A 22,092-nucleotide genomic window follows, 5' to 3' on the forward strand; every position below is an offset into this window, starting at 1 on the left:
AGGTAACAGAAAAATCTCAGTATACTGATCAACTGTTCACATTTATAAGAATCTAAAATATTTAAAATGGGTGAAAAATAAGAACAAATCAAATAAATACATCTCAATCATTTTATTTTTGAGTAAAAATGTTAAAGTTTGGTGGTCCTATTAGTGGTATTACAGTGCAATAAACTTAATTAATTATACTTGCTTCATGATATACTGTACTCTTGTATTAATGAAGATTGTCGAAATGATCACTACGATAATTGGAATTAAAACAATAGGAGAATAGAAATTCCGTTACATTCAGGATAGAACCTCTTCCCTTTTTTAAACCAATTTATTTTATTTAAAGTTGTTTACAAATCACTGAACAGCAGACAGTTTTTTTTTCTTCGAAAATTTCAAACGAAAAATATTATCCAAGATGGCAACATCGGTTACTTGTCAAACCGTTCTCAAAGGACAATAAACTGGAACTAGAAAAAAAAAGAGAAACAAGAAGAAAATGCAATAAATTTTCTAATAATGCTTTTTGTTTTCTTTCTCTCTCCCTTAAGAAAAGATATATATTCGAAAGACACAAGAATATTCCTAGCAGCGTATGGAGAACTTTTCAGGATGTTAACGATGTTGTCTTCACCAGATATTTCCATGAACTACATGGATGCTATTACTATCGGGTTTAACTGGTTTCATGAATTAACAATACGATATTTTCTAATAAAACCATGAGAGATGAGTACTGACAGGAATACAGAGCAATATATGCCTTGCACTTTTCAAATAACCAAAAAAAAAGCTAAAACTCAATTCAAACTGCAGCTCAAAATTTCAAGAAACCTAAAATTCAATGCGGAAGTTTGTGGATAATAAATTTTTGTTCAAAAAAAAATTCCGTTATTAGGCGCAATATTATCGAAAGTCGGAAGGAAATATTTTTTCCAACTAACAGTTAAAAATTTCTGTCACTCACTTCTTGGAACTACAGTAAAGAGGAACATGAATAAAGCTAACAATTCATTAATTTCAACTTAATAATTCCAGTTCCATGGCCGTCATCCTTTGATTTTCCTATGGTTTTGAATTATTAAATTATTAAAAAGTTTAAAAAGTTAAATTATTTAAAAAAAAACATGGAAAAAAAATATATATTGAATTCGAGCAATGGCTTCTGGAACTGAATAGTTTATCAAAGGCAATAAGCGCCCGAATTGAGAATAAATATATGGCAAAGCATGAAATTAGCCAGATATCAGCTCTAAGTTCAACTAATCCAAGAAAAGTATTTAAGTATAAATTAAAAGCAAGCTATTAAAGTATTTTATCCTTCAGCGCAGTCTGCTGTGTTCGACTCTTATAAACTACAGTAACCGATTCGATTAATTGTGCAAATATTTCTTTGAACTCACATAAAGTGCGGTATTTTTTTTTCGAAGAATACTACAATTTAATTAACCTTAAGGTCATATCAATGTGATCGTAAATTTCCTTTGCATCCTGAGTTACAGTAGTGAAGAGGTAGACTAATAAAATTGTTGAAATAAATTTCAAGTTAGCAGCACGGACACTTGAAACTATAATTATTTGTTAAAAAGTCGAAATAGGTGGTGAACAGATTCACTACGAAACCAGAATTGCACAGTGATATTTCGCTCTTTGGTGAGAGCAGAAAAATACGAACGAAAACGAATCTAAATGATATATCAAGGCAATTAATTAAGTATTTCTTCTGGACGAGACGTGAAAATGATTGAATCCGTACTTTTGATCAAACGATCAAAATCGTAGCAACGTATAAATCAATACAGAGATTCTAGAAAAAGATATTTTGAACGACTAGAACTTGAATTTTCGAATATTTAGATTCACATTTTGTCAGAATTTGATTAATTTTCAGTTTGATAAGATAAAATAACAAAATTTCATACATATTATTGTTGTATTTTCTGTAAGCAGTCAATTTAAAGAGTTTAGTTAAGAATAACTCAATAAAGCTCTTGAAAATAGAATACAAATTTTACTATTTACAACAGAATTCAGTAAAATAAAATAAATAAAAAAGTAATAAAAAGATTTAAACTAGCTCTAGTTCTCAAATTTCCTCCCTAACTACATTAACAGCAAGCTATTAAAGGTATAGGGGATGTGAACATGCTCCAATCAACAGATTCCCCCCCCCCCTCCCCTAATATCCTGAAAACGGCAAATTATAGAGGTATAGGGTATACTTTTACTCGTTATTCGTGTACTTACCACAATCTATGAACCAATCCTAAAAAAAAAGGAGAACCGCAAATTTTTCAAGTAAAATTATCACAAATTTTTACAGTAAATCTAAAAGTAAATGAATTATTGACGTCTAAAGTAAGTGTTTTAACGTAGGAAAAAATTGCCGTCATAATACCACAAACAGATAACAGAACTGGTAACAAAAACAAACAAAATTTTGATAGCGATTCGATCAAGTACTTTGAAAGAAGTTGACCGTAAGAGTAGAGCGCTGAGATTGTGAAAATTTCAGAAACATTCACTCAATCACGTCGAGAAATAGTAAATATAAACAACAGTTTACATAATTTGTACAATTTTCTACTTTAGCACTCATATCTCACTTTCTATGCTTCCATACTGCCTTAATTTTGCGCCAATGGTGCCTATCGAAGCCGAGAATTTCTGGAAGATTCCCGTGGAAATACTGCCGCAAATTGTTCGCGGCGCCAGAGAGATTGATTGACTGATTGATTGATTTGACCATCTTATGTCAAGCACAGCTTTGAACCCACCATTTCTTCTCATTTCCTTCTTTCAATTTTCTCTTACTTCATCTTTAAAATTACTTTCATATGGAGGGCACTGGTTTTACTACGGTATGTGGGACCCAGCAAATACCTGTCGCCTAAAGTAATATTTACGTGTTAGACATTTTTTGATTTATTTTCAAGGAACTTCACATTATTTTCATTTATTTTGGGGCAGGAACACTTCCTCAAACTTCTCGAACACTATCGATTTGCGTTCAATGGTAGATCAACTACGTGGTGGTCCACTTATTGGAAATCAAAACTGCAGTAGAAGAAAATGAAAGACTAATGATGCAATCCGCCCAAATAATCTCCAGAAATTCACGGAAAATTTGATCAAAACTCATTTTTTCGAAGGAATTTTAAATAGATCCGTAAAGATAGAAAAACTTCAAAGATATGGTTTATGACAACCATCATGTCCGTGAAATTTTGCACAATAAAATTTAAATCTAACAAAAAAATGTCAACCCCATAAATTTAATTCTAATGTAAACGAAACAAACGAAATTTCAAAAACAGAAAACAAACCACTTCACTTAATTTATTGTTTTTTTAGTAAATAATCATAAAATTTGAGTTTTTTCTCTTCTTATTCAAAATGTTCAATAATTCCTTTCCGTATTCACATAAAAAATTATTCTATTCTTCGCACGCAGGAAAAAAAATCCGCCACCTCTGTACACTACTTTTTTTTCTCAAAAATGTCGTTAATAAAGGAATTCATTCACAGTTTTTGGCAATTGTCCTTAGTTTCATGCCGATCGTGCCAATATTTCTCGATAATTGTGCCAACACGTGGAAAGCGCGTAAGAAGACACGTCCCTGATAACTTTGGAATTTCATGGGTTTTTTTTTTCTGGAACTAGCTGTTAACTCCCCTTATTTTCACGCAAGCAACTATACAAAATACATAAAGTAAATATGTATACACTAGAAAACTGATTTCAATTAGAAAACGAAAGCTGTGGTCCTGTAAAGATATCTGGACGCATCTATATGTAGTTCAACGAAAGACTCTCAGAGGTAACTAGTTACAGTTGTTACAATTAACGATTTTGTCCAAATCAAGTTCAAAATACGCAATCCAGAGAGATGCTGGAATAAAATTTCGAATTATTCTTTATTGAATTCCCAGCTGTAACTTGCCCGATTCCATAAATAATAATTTTACTGTAATTTGAATCATTAAAAAGTTATATCATAAATGTTTCAACATTACTGAAGGTCACACAACAACAACTATACAATGAATTTTTAAAAAATGCATAAATTCAACAAACAACTATTCCCGCGGAAAAAAGAATGCCGAAACAATACGAGACAAGCGCAATCTCTAAAATTTATGTATTTGCGAAATCTCATTTAAATTCGATCATAAATCATATATTCCTTCTTTTTCGGTGACACTTCTTCGGATCCTTTGGGAAAAAAAATCTTATGTGGAAATATGGTTCAACAAATTTTCTTATCTAAATTCTATGAACTTCTCGAAATCGAATAAAAACACTGATGAAAAAAAAATAGTTGCCGTCCATGATAAAGGAAAATCACAGGACATTTCCATAAAAAATAAATGTATGTAATAGAAAACTATTTCATTGAATAATATTTGAATGACTGTGCCAAGGCGAAGAATTCTCATCTTAAATGATTCTCTTTCAGCTATTAAAATGGTTTTTATTCAATGAAAATAATCTACCATTTAAAAGTTGTTTTTTTTAATTCTTCTCAAACTCAAATTTCAGGAATAAGAGTCAAAATTACCAAACATACAAAAAATGTAACAATTGAGCAGCGTATTTGGCTTTTTTTTTACTAAAATGCTTGCCGATATTGTTAAACTGAAATTAAATCGATTAAATAGTTATTTTAGGGACGATCTCTCGAGAGTCATACGTCGGTAGATCAACACAAAATCAATGATATCACTCCCCACGGGTGGTACCGCCGGATACGTTTTAAGAATTAATTTTCTCAATGTTATGAACAGATAAAGTGAAAAATCTTGGTGAAATCATCAGTTTTAGTAAATTTTTCTTCTTCTCAAAGCGAAACTCATTAAACAAAATTAATCCTGTATTTTCCCTCAAAAAAAAAAACAAAGAAAGGCGTTTCGAGTTTTTCACGAAAGAAAATTATCTCTAAATAGATGCAAGTGAAATTACAACAATTTTAATCGAAAATATCAATGATGCAAGGAAAAAAATGGATTCATTGTGAGAAAAAAGAAAAAAAAAAGAAAGTATGCGGCGAAACACGTTGTGCCCATGGAGTAGTTCTGAACCTACGCGTTCGGTACAAAACGCGCCAGGCCAGGTCGTTGGTCAAAATTTTCCTCAGGCGATCGCAATACTGTAAGGTCTACATTTCCAGATAAGATCTTAAATTTTGTTTGTGTCACATCCGAAAGATAAGATAGCTAAGACTTAAAGGTTATGTCATATATCCAGGTTAATTTTCTTTCTTTTTTTTTGAAAAGAGTTTGAAGTTCATATGTACTAGGCTACGTTTGTAGTGGTCTAGAAAATTATTTTTAAAATTTTGAGTTTTTTTAAACAATACTGCTGGTATTTTTGAGTCACATTAGGGAATTACAGTTCTTAACATATCGTCAACTTTTTGGAATAAATTCGGAAAAATTGAAGTAATACAGGGTTGGTTTATGAAGAAAAATCTTTTAGCGTAATATAATGTTGTTCATTTCGTGACTGATATGTCGGCAATAAATTTAAAGCGACATTTCATAAAATCGAATCGTTTAATCGAATAAATAACGGTCTGGAAAATATGGATGACTATACGTAAAGGATTGAACTGTGGTCTTCTTCATATTATATTATGTCTTTTAAACGTTTATAAATACCATCACTATTTTTTACATTTTTCAATTTTTTTTAAATTTAAAATTGTGAAACCGAAACCAGAAGGAAGGGGTTCTGTTGATTTCTCATCCGATCAAGTCTTCACTCTTTGCTGTCATGTGAAGGAATGAAATAGAGGAGGAAAAAAAGAGAGAATCCAGAAAATTATGTGATATTGTCCCAAGAACATTCCATTGCTTTTGTATGTGAAATCAAGAATTAATAATCAGATGAAGAGGATTTGCACTAGCCAGGATTTTAAGCAAAATACATGGTTTTAAAAAACAAAGTAGTTACAATAAGTGGAGGAGGAGGAGGGGGATTTTTCCAGAGAGTCCTCGTCCCATTAGTGCTTCCAGAGCGTCCCTCGCCGCATTAATGCTTTATACAGCAGCCATTCGAAAGATTATTTTCTGCACTTCAAACATAATACCCAGCCAAATCCGTAAATAATGAGAGTGTGTTAAGTGGAAAAAGATTGATAGGGCAGAGCCTACGGACAAATGTATGATGTTCATTACAATCAAAAAAAAAACAAATAATTGTTCGAAAACAAGGATATTATTCCAAGAAGGGAATTTATAGACATTAGATCTAACAGAATTCAGATTACCTGAGATCTCTTCACTAATAGTTACCCCGTGAACATCTTTTAACGTAAATATTTCGATGTCATATAATATTTTTATGAAGGAAAAAATACTAATCGATTAATTTTAACGTACACTTGTTATTAATCCTATATTTAAAGGTATACTGGTTTATCCCTCATTTTTTCAATATCAGAAACAATTTTGGAACAACTCCAATATAAACAAGAAGAAAAAATGACAAAAAAGTCCTCAAAATTATCGGATAATATTTGAGTGCCCGAATGCAATCGAATCACTCGTTGAACTGGATCTCTACTCAAATATTTACCGCAATCAATGTCAATTTTGGTACGGTAATTTCATCCTTTTTACAAATATGTTTTCAAAAAGCTTAACTGCTAAAATAATAAGTAAATAAATATTTTGTATTTAGAAGAGATTAGTATAGGAATACAGTAATATCAACTAGAAGTTCGATCCCGCAGAAAATCAAAGGGAAAAAAACAAAAGTAATTTCATTGTTGCGGAAAATGAAAAGAAATCGTGGCAGACGCAGCGTCATTTATGGAAACGGACGCATAAAAATCCATAGGAAAAATCCATTATTCCACAGTATTGGATAGTTACGAGAATAAATAGTACATAATTATGAAAATTCGACATGAAAACGCACTGAGAATCGAATACAATTCGGAATGATTCGACGAAAAAAAAAACGAATTGTGAACCCGAGTACTTTACTTTACTTTAAAAAAATTAGTCAAAATCACAAATATTTTTTTTCCTTTTTCTGAATGTGTTCACCTATTGAAATCGTTTTGTTGAAACATTATTGATTTCTACATTACTCCACATTGCTCTGACTTACTACTATGATCCTGCTTTAGTCACGACAACAAATTCCATAATCTTCGGAATCAAATTTTTTGCAATAACATAATATCCTGACTATTTCTTCTAAATACAAGATTTTTTGAAGGGAAACATAGTTCTTCTTTTTTATTTCATATTTTCCTTGAATTTCGGAAATTTCTCAGCTACTGCTGCTTTTTTTGTGGCGTTATTGATTGATTTCATAATTTATCTGTGTATTCGGAAATATATTGGACTGTGAACATGTATTTTACTCTGTAAATATACTGTAAACATATATTACACACTATTATATATTACATATCTTATAATGTGAATATTATATATTTTATAATATAAATATAAATGTGTGTGACGCTACGAACGCTACGCTAGATATTAGTCACAGTACAATCATAATACTATGACTCTCTCACAAAGGACGTCCTAGCGGTATCCTAGACACGGGAATGTTGGTTTTTTGTGTAAAATACTAAGTAATCCTGAAAATCAACCTGAAGATACTGAATAGTCTCAATGTTACGGAAACCTTTTACTTTTAAGAAATCATCTACGGTGATTAATCATGGATCAGCTTGACGAGGTTTTCTTGATCGAATATAGGATAAACATCCATGGATCACTTTATTTGTTCAGTTTATTCGTGTTACACAAAAAACTAGTAATTAAAGGCATCACTCCACGAATCCGAGGTGGTACGGATTTCAGGTGGAGTATTCGTATACGGGATGGAGAGGTGGGTGATTCCGTTCATTTCTTGCTAATTGGCGTAAAAAAGGGCCGGAAGATGCGGCTTCGAGCGTTCTGGCGCGCTACTTTCCACAATGAGTTCGATTGGAGCGCGCCAGCCGTGTGCACACGCCGCATCTTCCGGGCCGCTTTTTACGGCAATTAGGAAGAAATGAACGGAATCACCTTCTCTCCATAATCTACTATCTCGTATACGAATACTCCACCTGAAATCCGTACCACCTCAGATTCGTTGGGTGATGCCTTTAATAGTAAGAAGTAGTAATGTTCCATTCAGTGATGCGAGAAAATTGCAAAATTTTTGGAAAATTTCTCGAAACGGACGAAAAAAAAGCGGGCAAGGATTAGAACGGAACATATAGATGGTCGGTGAATGTTGAAGCTGGCTGGAACAGCGGAAATGGTGTTTGCTGTTCAGCTGATCTGCTTACGATGTGAATAGAATAGAAATTTGTACGTTCCGAGGAATAATGTGGAATACGCTACCGATATAAGCGTCTAGAAGAACAGATTACGGATTGATATTTGATCCCATAACAGTTTTAAGGATCTTCTTTCATTGATTTGACGATTTTCATTGACTTACATATATTAGTAACCTGAACACCATAACAATTCTGGAAAATCTGCTACACGAATGAGCACAGTATACCGAATCAACAACAATCATATACGCATGCTGTCTCTAGGATTTTTTTTTCTAACGGATTTATTCCACATTTTCTTCAAGATGTTATCCGAGCGATTAACTGCAATAGAGCGAAGAAAATATCACTAGATTTCCAGGATCTATGACCGATGTTTTGTTAATGATCTTAATAAGTAGAAAAGATCTTCTATAATCTATAATAATTTTCTGTGACTGTTACCGCTGAGCTCTGAACAGATTGCTGGTAAATTCTGGATGTTAACCGGCTTGACCTAAATAATAAGGATAAGTGATTCAACGGAGAGGTCTGTGAAAGAGTAGCGCTAAACGTTAGTGGTTCTAATGAATGTAGGAATGTAGGACAGACATTTAACAGTGGATACTTAAGGAGAAATGTGGAAAGATCCTGTCACACTAATGAAAAATTACAAAAGGTAGGTAGGAAATAAGAAAACGAAAACTAAATGATCGATTAGGAGTACGTCCGAGGTCACACTTCCGGTCTAGTTCAGACCGGATTATTGTGAAAAGTAAAAGAACGAATAATTAAGGATCTTACTATCAATCTGACATCATATGATCCATACTTGATCACCTGAAATAAGCGCTCCAAAATGTTTCAATTCAGTGAAAATGGCGGAAACGGTTCTCTGCTAAATCCGTTTTTTTTTCTCTGGACATTTCCTATTTCCAACCCACCTCTTGCACTTTTCACGTTAAAGGCATCGCCCCACGAATATCGGGTGGTACGGATTTTAGATCGAGTATTCTTATACGGAATAGTAGATCACGGAGAGGGGATGATTCCGTCCATTTCTTCCTAATCGCATTGCCGTAAAAAAACGGCACGGAAGCTGTGGCCCAAGCACAACGCTGGCGCGCTCCAATCGAACTCGTTGTGGAAAATAGCGCGCCGGAGCGCTCAAGGTCGTATCTTGCGTGCCGTTTTTTTTTTACGGCAATTAGGAAGAAATGGGCAGAATCACCCTTCTCTCCATAATCACCGATCCCGGATATGAATACTCCACCTGAAATCCTTACCACCTCAGATTCGTGGGGTGATGCCTTTAACCGCCACAACTGCACAGTGGGTGGAGTTCATACTTTTTTTACGCCTCTTTTTTCTAATTTATTTTTTAATTTCTAATTTTCCCTTCTGTTTGCATGTTTATTTACTTTTCTCCCTTTATTTTAGTTAGTAGATTACATTTTCTTTATTTTTATTTACTTGTTTGTTCGTTTATTTAAATATGTGTTCAAGCATAAGGTAATCAACGCGAGTCCCTGCAGTTTCTAATGAGAAACTGATGAAAATCAAAATAAACTTTTGCGCTCATCATGGTACAGTTGTGAGTTACGGTAGAACGATTGAAACTGTGTAAATTGCAAAATTGTGCAATTTCGCAACAATTTACGAGACCAAATTGGAGATAATAGTTGTTTTGTGCATAAAGTGGCGTAAAAAAAAACAAACATTATATTTGCATGAATGAACATGAACAACTCTCTACTAAACAAACGAAAAGTCAAAAACGATTTTGAATAAAGAACTTTAAAACCCGGATCATTTCCAGAGAACAAAGTTTCTATCCGAAAAATGATCGCTAATCCTTTATGCATTGGTTTTTTTGTATAAGCAACGAAATTTCCAGCAAATTTAAAGAATCAAGGATATCCGATAAAAGACCAGCCACAGCAATCACCTAAACTGTCCAATTTAATTTAAATTCGAGAAGAACAAAATCTGAACTAATGCGAACATTGAAAAACTATCGGAAAGAATTTAATCTAATCGTGACGTAGGAATGTCTAATACTCTTCGATATCGTGCAATGGATTCCCCAATCAGTGGTTTTTTTTTCAAAAAAAGTAAAAAAGAGGAAAGGAAAAAGAAAACGAATAAAATTATTTTCTCTAGAATGAACACCAAACTACTTTATTTCAACATAGAAAACGTTTTCAGAAACATCGATTCTTCCAGAAACTCAGAAACTTTACACATTCATCAGAAATATCGGTGAGGAGGAAAATCAGTGACAGTCAATTCGTTTCAAGATGTGATCTCGTTAAAAATTTTCTTTTGAGATTTTTTTTTCCTTTACATATACTTCATGCTTAAAAATTTTCTCCCTAAGTAAAAAAAAACGATCATTTCAAGAAGGAAAAATCGCCTCTATATACAAATTTTAGGAAGAAATGACTAGAGAAAGGAGGAAGGATAAAGATAATGATAAGGAGGAAGATAAAGAAATTACCGACGCTGTTCAGGAAACTCCTTTTGATCTAATTCCATTAGAGTAGGATTCTGTTGAAAACCAGGAGTTAAAAATTGAATTATTTGCAAGTATTATCCGTAAATTTGTATAGCCCATTGAACGTGTTCAGACCGGTATACATAAATGGTGAGGCAGAAATAACTCCCACATTTCTAGAGAGGATCGAAAACAAATGGTACGAGTAAATTTCATATCAAAAAAAATTATTTCTCAATAGTAAACAGAAATTTTTTTAAAGCAGACCTAAAAGTAATTTAATTTATAACTCTAGTTTGGAATATATTTTAAAATATCTACTTAAGCAAGAGCAAGAGTTAGTTCATTTTTTTTTCTCTGAACTTGGTAGAGAACCATTGAAAAAGATCTCAACTTTGAATTAAAAAGCAGGTTTTGATTTTGAACAATTTTAACCTTAAAAAAAATTAGAACTTAAAGTGCTTGTAAAACATTTTCAAAACATTCTCGCTTAGTTCCTTCCTATAAACTTTTCATTGAATAAATAATTTTTCTTCTGCAATTCATCGAGGTTCATTGAGGTAATTCATCAGTGTAGTGCTGGTAGCAGTGATAAATGTCGAAAACACGAGCTGAACGAAAAAAAAAACTAGACAACTGATGACGAAAAACGAATAGGGCAGAAATAATGTGTAGAGTACGAGATAAAATTACACTCGTCCAAAAAGTGCTACCACGTCATGTGATTTGCGGTCTTTGTGTGGGAAACTCTATCAAACAACCGTTTATTCGTTCCGGTTTATGATAGGGACCATTAAAGCAATTTTTTCAAAAATTTTCGTTTTTACAAGCGAAAATGCAAGTTGTAGAGTCGGTGAAAAAATGAAAAATCATGGAAAAAAAAACCATTTTCTGTAGTAGAATGAATGAATATTTACTTGCCGTTGTACCTGTTATATCAATCTCACTTCCAGAAATAGTTAACATTTCTTCTATAAATTGCTTTTATCAATATTTCAAGAATTAATGTCATAGGAACGTTATTTCTCACCGTTTTTCGTATAATATTCATATTTTCCTAGGATATCTAGACCATTTCCATCGTTTATCTATTTTCATGAAGGATGAAGAATGTGGTAAGGATACAATCGGACAATAACCCTTTTTTGCACTTAATGATTTCACAGTAACTTTTTTCATTACTTTTTCATGGACTTTTTGAACAAAATCCATAAATTACATCATTTAGATAATATTTGTTAATGATAACAAATTTTTAGTGTATTTAATGGATTTAAATGTGAATATGTCCAATACCAAATGTGTAAGGAATGGTAAGGGGAGCTGAACACGCAACTGTCACAAAAGATACAGCGTCATTCAACACGAATCAGTCAAGAAGAATCAGAGAATTCGCAAGAAATTATCTGTACTGGAACATTTTGCAAAATTCTCTTATCATATAAGGGAATTTTTTCGGACTAATTTCAAAAACCGTGAAGAAGTGCTACGGACTTAATTAAAAATCCTATATATCATCATCAACAGCTCCACGAAAATTTATTTTGAAGTAAAATTTATCTATCGAAGAGTTGTTTTGGAAGAACAGCAGAAATAAACGGAATCTATGGTTTAACGTAGAATGATCAAATGGATATTCCACGGATTCTACAGCAAGCTAGCTGATGAAGTTAATTTGAAACGCGGAAGGACGGTAACGCAAACTGTCTAATTGGCTTAGCGGGGTTCTCGTCACGAAACGATTTACGGATGAACTGTATCATTTACACATAACGAAGAAAATGGATGGCGTAATCCTACATAGAAGAAATGACATCATTCAAGGATTTAGAATTTCTAATTTGTTTCGATTAATTGATAGGTTCATAGGTGTACTTATGTGGAAGATTTCGTAACTTCCAAAAAAAATGTGGGGCTAAGGTAGTGTTGCACCAGAGTTGCACCAGAATCGCACCACTATAACTAATTAGAAAATAAATTAGAAAATTTCTCATAAGTACATGATTCCGGGACCAGCTCCATAGCCATAGAGACTGTATCTTGTAAAATAAGTCAATTTTGTCCAGAGATCTACAGGTTTGCAAACATATTCCAGGCAGCATTAGTGTTCGTAATCCTATTATCGATTCCAGTATGGTCAAACTTCCTAATTCCTAGTGACTTACTGGAAACAGACCTACTTTGACTAGTCGGAGGGCGGGTGTTACGACCTAAGGCTATCCGCATTTTCGCCGTGGTGTGTCGTCTTCGAAGATATCCGAGCCCATCCTGTTTGATCTTCAAGCAGAGTTCACATAGAATCTATCCATCCATCGCTATTCCATAAACGGCAGAACTTTACGTCTCGACTGAACTGCGTGTCAACGCCAAATCTCCTCAGATCTTCGTTCAGCACCTCTGTCCAGAACTTTCTTTTACAATTCGAGGTCCTTTTCCGGTTAGGATCTAGAACCATCCTCAAGACGACTTGGACAAGACGATCAGACGGCTCCGTTATAACCAAAGAAGCAAAGACGGTTTTCTATGGCTACTTTAGAAGGCCGGGCAAAATGTCGATGTTTTCCACGTGTCGTCCGCCGGCACACCATATCCACTTTCGACTAAATTTCTTCCTTATGGCACGCCATCGGCCAAAAGTAGTCTAACGTCTGAACAGCTTTCTCCCCATGCAAACAAGCGACTCCATCACCGCCGGCGGCGCTGCCCAACTCTCCGATCCGTAAATCATGATAGGGCGAGTTGCAGATGGGTAGACTACCAGCTTCACTTCGTTGGTGATGGAGGACAACCATGGGCGCGAGGTCATTGAGTTGAGTGCCGAATTGACTTTGGCGCATTTTTGTTGAATCTTTCTCTCGTAGCTGCCATCATTTTTCAGCACGAAGCCCAAATAGCATAACTCATCCACAAGTTCAATAGGATGTTCGTACACCCTGATTCCCGTTGAGGGTCACAAGAGAACCCACATCTGCTCGCGTTTATCAGGGCTGAGTCGTAGTCCGTTGTCTCCAACTAATTTAAACTGGAAATTAATTAATTCATCAGTCGAAATATTATGAGTTGTGTGGATGCTTTTTTTTGAAATTTTTTGCATCGTTTTTTTTTTCGAATGAAAAAATGCAATTGTTGACTGTTCCAGAGAGCTCGGCAAAGAACTTCCTGATTTGTACTGTCTCTTTCGTTTGCTTTATGATATTTTCTCCTACAAATCGAGGAATTTTGAGAGAGAGGGAAGGGGAGGGAGAACTTCCTGATTTGTACTTTCTATGTCGTTTGCTTTATGATATTTTCTCCTACAAATCGAGGAATTTCGAGAGAGAGAGAGAGAGAGAGGGAGAAAAGTTTTAAAGCGATTAAACGTTTGGGAGGACCTACTGTTAGAGATAAATTACGATGAAATGAACTACGAATAGAACAAAACGATGCAACGAGAGGAAAGCGTGAATGATTATGCAGTAATATTTTCGAAAAAAAAACTCGATTTTTTTTTTTGAAATAAATTAAATGAGTGGATAAGGGTGGGTGTGCCGCAGTCGGTTAGAGGTCCGTTGTAGCCACACGGTCGAAACCGTACTAGTGCAAACCAAGCCTTTCATCCTTCCGGGATCGACAAATTGGTACCAGACTTGTCTGGGAGGATAAAAACACTGACTTGATCATCGGCTGGCCCCCGCAAATCATTGTATAGGCCAACACGCGTTCCATAACCTCATCGATTACGAATTCCAGTAAAACGCGTTGGAGCATCCGGAATGTATTGATACGCCAGTGACTTTATCCTTTTTTAAATGAGTGGATAATAAATAGATTAGATCGTGAATAATTAAATAACAATGAAGAAAAATAATTAAAATTTCAATTTCAGCAATCAACTGGGCTCAAATTCAAAAGGAATAGAATAATTCAAAAGGAATAGAGTTATGGAGAAGTAATAAAAATTGTTATTATGATGATATAAAGGACTAGCAAATAAGGTGATGGCCACACTGCTATCTTTAGCGTAGTGTTCAGTTCCCTCGAAAATAAACCTACCGATAAAAAATTCAATATATTGAGAGAAAAACATTGAGAAATAGTGTTCCTACGACTCTATTCTTAGAAACAGTTATAAAATCAGAAAAAGAAAAGATAATAGAAAAATATTTCCATTTCAATATTATAAAGGAAACGTAAGCTATTGCAGAAAGACAAGGTTAAATATCATTAATAACGTCGCGTGAAAATTCACGTTTCACTATAAGAACTTTTTTTTTCCTGAAAAAATTTTAAGCTTACAATTTCACCTAAAAATCGATTGAATTAAAATATATGAAATGTGAGGGTAATCACTGAGGACATAATGAATATAAATACATGATTCCTATAAATACACATATAAAAATATATACGTATAAAAAATATAATATATACATTATATAAATGCTCATGTAATATATAAATACATGATAAGATTCACCACGTACCTGATTCAAGCATTTATCAGTCATGTTTTTTCTTCAACAGTAATTTCAAAATAATTTTAGAGTAGCTGAACTTTATGTTAAATTATTTTAGTCACCTTTTGAAAAAAAAACCTACGGATATGTAAGTACCTAAGCATTATATTTTGATTTTTAAAAAAAATATTAAATAAGATGTAAATTTTGGTGAAACAATAACCAGTTGTGAACTAACATTGATTGTGACAGATGATTGGTTCCAAATGCACTATTGCTGCAGGAAAAAAAAACTACAAAAACTTTTTGATGACGAGATTGTATGGATTAAATGTCCATGAAATTGGAAGTGTCTAGTAAAATTGACAGTAAATACAATACTGCAATTCTGTTTCGTTTACACAGGATTCCACATAGATCACTATGTTATTTTGACGAGAAAAAAAAAAAAAAGAAAACAAGAGAAACTATGAATATTTCCGTGGAATTACATCTAAGGACATATTTTGAAAAGTAGAATTGTAATATAAAGAATTCTTTTCAGGAAAATCTGGTATTCACGTTGTCCTTTTATTGCCGAAAACTTCAAAACAACTCCATGAGAGAAACAAGAAAATGGGAAATTTGTGAGTTTGAAGTTATCCAATACATTCTTTTTAAGTTCAGTGAATTCAAACCTCAGAATACTTTTAAAAAATTACGTAACAAGTGCTTAAACTATGTATTCTCCGAAAAAAAAAGAATTCGAGCTGTCTTCATCAAACTTATGATGAATAAAATTGGAGTTCTAGCTTATTAATAGGAAACGTTGAACCTAAAAATTATTTGAGAAATAAAACCACAGCTAAGATTTTTATTTGATTCATACTTTCAATCATGAACTATAAGAATTAAAGAGCTCTTCTAGATCTCTTCTAGAGAAATGAAGTCAAGAAGCTCTTCTACAACTTCAAAACATTCCCATCATCCAGAACAATATTACATTAGATCTAAAATTTATGCCGACCAATTCATGAAGCAATTCGTTGAACCTTAAACGAACCTCAATTGTCCAGAATCTCGCCTATAGTTGTCCAGAATCTCGTATATTGACCAGAAGTGAAGAAGTGTCGTGATAAGAATCAAAACCTCAATATAATCGTCAGACACTCTTCCTATCTGGCTTTTATTCCCTTTTTTCCTCATGTTGTTTTCCAATATTTCAAGAAATTTCCTAGAACATTGAAGAAATATGGAAGATATGCAATGTCATCATTGCAAGATTATTATTCATATTTTCATGTTTTTGTACGTCATTTAACAATGACATTCCTGGGTTTATATTAATGCTTTTGTTTCTCATTCCAGAAACCCAACAATCGAAAGCTATTTTCTCTGAATAATGAAATTTTCCATTCATGTCTCCAGTCATCCTGAAGTTTTTCCGTTCTTATGAGTGAATTCCTCTGAAACGTCACAAAAATCATTCGTTACCTGTTGTGAACAGATTAAAATGAGAATATAGGTGTTTTATATTTTGCTTGTAATAAAAAAAAATCTCAACACCTCGTGTTTTTTTTTTTGTGATCACTTTGTTGGTTGAAAGTACTTGTATCCATATTAAACCCCAATAAATTTATTTTCCATAGAGAAACTGTGTAAGCAGACTTTAAAGAAAGTCTTCTATTAAAGATTAACATATTTTATTTACCACAAATATTTTCTAATTTTTCTTACCATATTTTCTATTCCAATCACTGCCGCATCACGACCATTGCGCGGCACAAATGTGCTAATCGATATTGTTGGTTGAGTTCCGCTTGGAAAGAATCAATGCAGTGATAACAAGTATAGAGTATGATACGTTGAACAATTCAGGAAAATCCTTTGAATAATCGTTGGTTCCATAATCCTAACGTAAACTTTAAAAAAATTCGGTAAGATTTCTTATTTGCTCAGTAACTCATGCAATTCCTTGATTTTTTTTTATTTACATTGCTGTTCTCGGCATCACTTCGGCAACTATTCTCTTCATTTATTATCAGAAATAATTCAATGTTCACTTCAATCAAATTTATTTCCTTCCAGAAACTATCCGAAGCTTATTCGAACACAAAACAATTAGAAACATGTGAAGTTTTAATTAACTAACATTGCGAAAATATGAAAATATTTGAATTGCTCGAGTATCACAGTGCAAACTTCCCGATATGAAAAATAAATCATCCGTTTGTTAAAATAGATGAGCGTACTAAACAAATACAACGTCGAAATGCTAAAACTAAACAGAAATGCAACTAGTAAAATGAGATATGCTATTCGAAAGAGCAGAATCTGTTACAGCCTACATGAACGCTACAGAAGAGATGCTAAACATAATGAGGTAGAAGAAATCTCTAGAATCGAACACCAAGAGTATTAACAGTAGCCATAATTATAGCAAATGCAGCCCAAAGAAATATCGCATATGGCCAATAGTTGGATTGAAAAGGACTGGCAAATTTTTTCGGTACCGGAAAGTTCAGAACGCTTTTAGCATACGTTCGTGCACGCATCACCAACAGGCACGGAATCAGAAATTGGACTCCAACACCTAGAAATAACGATACTATTTTTGAACATTAATTTATTACGATAATGTGGATATAACCACTAGTAATATATAGCATATAGTAAATATATTAAAATAGATTCCAACAAAATAACGCACAAAAAAAATCCTGCAACGCTTCCGGATAACTACAAGGACTGCATTAGCAAACGATACAACAACAGGAGGAATTGCTTGATAAATCGCATTCATCTTGTGTTATAAATTACCTAAGTAGTGGAAACTACGAGAAAGATATTTAAAGCGAAAGAAAACCTAGTAGTCTGACATGAAATGAATTCGACGATGAAAAGTGTAACCATCCAATTTATTTCGTGTCGTTTCTCTCATTTTCGTTCTTTTTTAAAGCTTGTTATGAACTATCCCGAAAGTTCGGAGAATTAGCATTTTCAGGATTTATTTTCGACGTTTTGACTTACCCGGATATGATCCTGTAACAGTAGCCAGCATTAACACGTTATCGGTGAAAAAACTGATCATTGTTGGAAATCCGATCACTAGAAACGGAATGAGAACATCAGAAACCTGAAAAATGTAGATAAAAATTTTAAAAAAAAACTATTCATTTCTAAGCGGTCAAAGATTCACCTGGAGAGAACGATTGCTTCTTCTTGCTCTATCATCATGTTCTCCATCATCTTCCAATAAGGACTCTTCCTCCGATTGTCTTAAAGAGTTGGTAATAGATTGCTAGGATTCAGACAAAGCCATAGAAGAAACAACAACATTGCTCTACTACTACTACTACTACTATGAAAAAATGAAAATGTAGGAAAAAAGGAACACAGAAAATATTGTCGATAAACTCACAATGAATCAGTCGGTGTAATCAAATCCCGTAAAACTCGAATATTGTTTATAAGAGTTATACCAACAATAGGATAATTCGTAGTTAAAGTGAAAACAGGAAATAGTGCAAGAAAATGATCGCAAATGAAATAGAACACCGAAGTTAAGTCATCATGTAAGAAGTTGAGAGTATATACATCCTGAAAAATATATATGTTGTCGGACTGCGCAAATTTCGTAAACAACCGATTCATATGAATTCCGATATAAACTACAAATACTTATCGATATCCAGGAGTTTCTTTTCTTGACAATCGTGAACTGTGTGGATAATTTAGAGATAGGGAGCTCATAAAATTATAAAACATTGATTCCTCATGTCTGTACATTCATAAGAATGCTGCTCTTGAGCTAAACTATTAGTCGAAACTATCTCCCCTTTGTCCAGCTAAATGAAAGAAAAATCATCCACTGAGTGAAGTGAAGCACTTTTTTACTTCCAGAAACAATGGTGCATCCCATGCGGATTCATTTACGCTGGACACTTTTACACATTTTCCAAAAATAGTACAGTTTTCGGAAGTTATAAAAGAGCTAATAATAGAGTTCGACGTCGTATACCCACTACAATAGTGAGCCAATCAATAAAAACAAGAGCACAAATGTTAATCGTGTGGTTACTGTCAATTTCTAATTTTTACATGGAAATACCCATCCTATATCAAATAAAATGATATCCAAAAAGGAAAGAAAAGTATTCTGAAGCAGACTATAACAGCACTATACCTGTACATGCGCAAACGCAAAAGATCCAGTAAGGGAAAGCGTAAAGTAAAAACATAGGACTAGTAGGTACACGCATGAAAGTTTCCCAAAAATACCAGATTTTGAGCTGAAAATTGGGGAGTTACTTGAAAAATTATACGAATAAACAAATAAACAAATCTAGTCTAATCACCTCATAGGTGTAACAAGAGAAGGTATACTGTGATGACACATGAAAGCATAAACAGCTACACCGAAAAGCGAACCAAATCCATGAATATTCGCTGCTGGAGGGATTGTTGCTGCACCATTTGATACTATTTGTGCCGATGCGAGAAAGATCATGAGAATAAACGCTAAATATAAAAGAATTAATAGGACTAGTTTTAGAAAAATTACAAAAATCATAGCTTTAGAGCATCCCTGCTGTTACTTTAAATTTTTTAAATAACATAGTAGTTAGAAAAGAACTTACCAGACCATCTAGATAAAGTTGTTGCTAATTGCAAATATTTTGTCTTTGTAATACCCATAATAATCATTGGAGTGCAAACCGCTACGAATACGAATACACATAATCGGTACACTAAAATTAAACTACTATACATCAAATTAAGCGAAAAAAAGGAGACGTACAACAAAGTAAATACCTGTAAAACGATCGAGTGGATCAGGCCAACTCTCACGACATGGATCCCATGGCATAACGATAGATGTATTGACGCTTGCGCTGTAACTACATAGAAGATATGTGGACAATTTTTGTAATTCAAAAAAAAATTCTTTTTACCATATCATATTCATCATTGATTTCGATACCGTAGTAGAATAGATAGCGAGATCACCAAAAAGGTAAACATCCAAAGCTATATAGCTAAAAATCACTCCACCACGACCAAGAAACATTGACGCCATTTGACTCTGAATTAAAATTTAAAAGTGATAGAAGAGACGAGAGGAGAAGATTTTAAAACTCATTCACTTACGACTTCGATTTTTTCATTGATTTCAAATGAAGATGGACCACTCTCTGAGATAACCACATCTACAAGAAACAATGATTAATTAGCGCTGCTGTGCAGATGAAAAAACCAGATGAAAACAACGGGCGAAGTGTGAAAGATACTGCCAAGAACTGTTTCCAACACTGCTAAAACTTATACTCAATTTTACGAATAAAGAAAATGCCAAAAATGTTTAAAAATTGATTACTTAGCTTAACTCAGCTGTCAGGTGTACAAAAGAAATAGAGTGATTCCTGAAAACAGGGTTTTTTTTTGCGACGATGCGCAATTGTTACGTTACGTAACGCGTTTCTCTTCGTGATGGAATTGGAATAAAAAACAGCATAACGCAAGAAAAAACTTGAATTTCGAATCGAATCATAGCCATGTTTGTACGGGCAACCGCAACGCATTCGCTACAGATCACTGACTTCCTTTTTTTTGACATGGTCCCTACGTGAAGGGTTCTGTCCTTACAATCGAATTCGATCCAACAGGTGCTGACGCTTATATGCCACCTACGCAAAAAGTACAAAAACCACTTTAAAAAGGTCCTGAAAAACGTACCATCAAATTCGGATGCTGGTTCCGCTTCCCGCCGACGTTTTCGTACATGAACAGCATTTCCTACGGACAGTGATTCCACAACGAAGGTTGCTGCTATGTAGCTAAATATATTTCTTGAGGAAAGAGGCAACAAATGAGGATAATTTGAGTGACAACTCACCTGACACCGCAAGAGATCAGAAGTATAAGTACACTAAGAGCATAACCGGCTGTTTGAAATGCTTTCGGTAGTGCTAATGCCCCAGTACCAACGATAAGGTTAAAGATGTATAGAAGACCTATCTAAAAACGTCTTTTTTTCAAATATATTTCTTATAAAATGATTCCAAATAAAACTCACCGATGGGCTATATTGCGTTGATCGATCAATATCGGCCGGCATAATGAAAAACAGCACTAGCGAATAAAATACAAGAAGAAGCGGAGAAGGCGGGTGTCCGTCACACTTATCGCATCGATAAAGAGGTTATCTTAAGTGGAAAGAGACAATGACTGTAAAATCGCTGGTTTGAAGATTCATAGATATTGAACAACACCGAAAGAAAGGACCCATAAGCAAACATGGATAAAGCGTTGGAAATTTGATAGGAAGGGAAAAGGAAGCGACTTAAATAGGGAAAAATGTAAGAGACAGGAACGAACTATGTGACAGGAAGAGTTTATTAAAATTCAACATGTAGCCTAGCTTTATTTCATAAGCAATGAACATGCAAAGCTCTATACCCAGATATATCTATTTGTTCAAACTATTTACTCCTAATATCCATGTAATTAAGCCCATCCATTATTATATACAGGTGAATCCAAAGCTCATCATGCAGGCAATCCATGCAAAAGATACCAGCCCAGATGAAGAACTAGAATCTGTCTTATATAGGAAAGTAATCAATAAGAATTTGTTTACATTTAAGTAGAAATCCGATAACTTTCATGAACATATAGATTTGCACACTAGCCAGCATGATAGTAGATATAGGATAGAGCGATAATCTGGAAGATCATCAACATCAGGAAACGACTAACGTAGAAAATGACTGAAATTCACATTGAAGCAGCAGGTGACGTGACAGACCATATGGACAAAATTGTTTATGTATGAATTACGGCACCATTCAATATTGGACACGAAAAATCCGAGCAAACATCGCTCCCGAACATGAGAACACAAACA

The 22,092-nt window shown here is 33.8% G+C and overlaps 1 protein-coding gene across 2 annotated transcripts; it reads right to left on the reverse strand.

Annotated features, from left to right (window-relative positions):
* Positions 1 to 17,581: 17,581 nt before the first annotated feature.
* Positions 17,582 to 21,303, reverse strand: RB195_021392 (uncharacterized protein; the record flags this gene model as incomplete). 2 transcript variants are annotated; one of them, XM_064208104.1, is made up of 13 exons in its annotated part: positions 17,582 to 17,778; positions 18,216 to 18,321; positions 18,385 to 18,463; positions 18,607 to 18,785; positions 19,372 to 19,477; positions 19,544 to 19,706; positions 19,826 to 19,936; positions 20,001 to 20,080; positions 20,141 to 20,271; positions 20,337 to 20,395; positions 20,922 to 21,022; positions 21,082 to 21,203; positions 21,262 to 21,303. In XM_064208104.1, 13 exons carry the CDS (start codon positions 21,301 to 21,303, stop codon positions 17,582 to 17,584), a joined length of 1,476 nt encoding a protein of 491 aa, XP_064063985.1. The 2 variants fall into 2 exon arrangements, with proteins under 2 accessions (XP_064063985.1, XP_064063986.1); XM_064208105.1 differs by having other exon boundaries at positions 20,001 to 20,086.
* Between the last annotated feature and the right edge of the window lie 789 nt (positions 21,304 to 22,092).

The sequence above is a fragment of the Necator americanus genome, chromosome X (genome assembly GCF_031761385.1).
Source record: "Necator americanus strain Aroian chromosome X, whole genome shotgun sequence".
Lineage (NCBI taxonomy): Eukaryota > Metazoa > Nematoda > Chromadorea > Rhabditida > Ancylostomatidae > Necator > Necator americanus.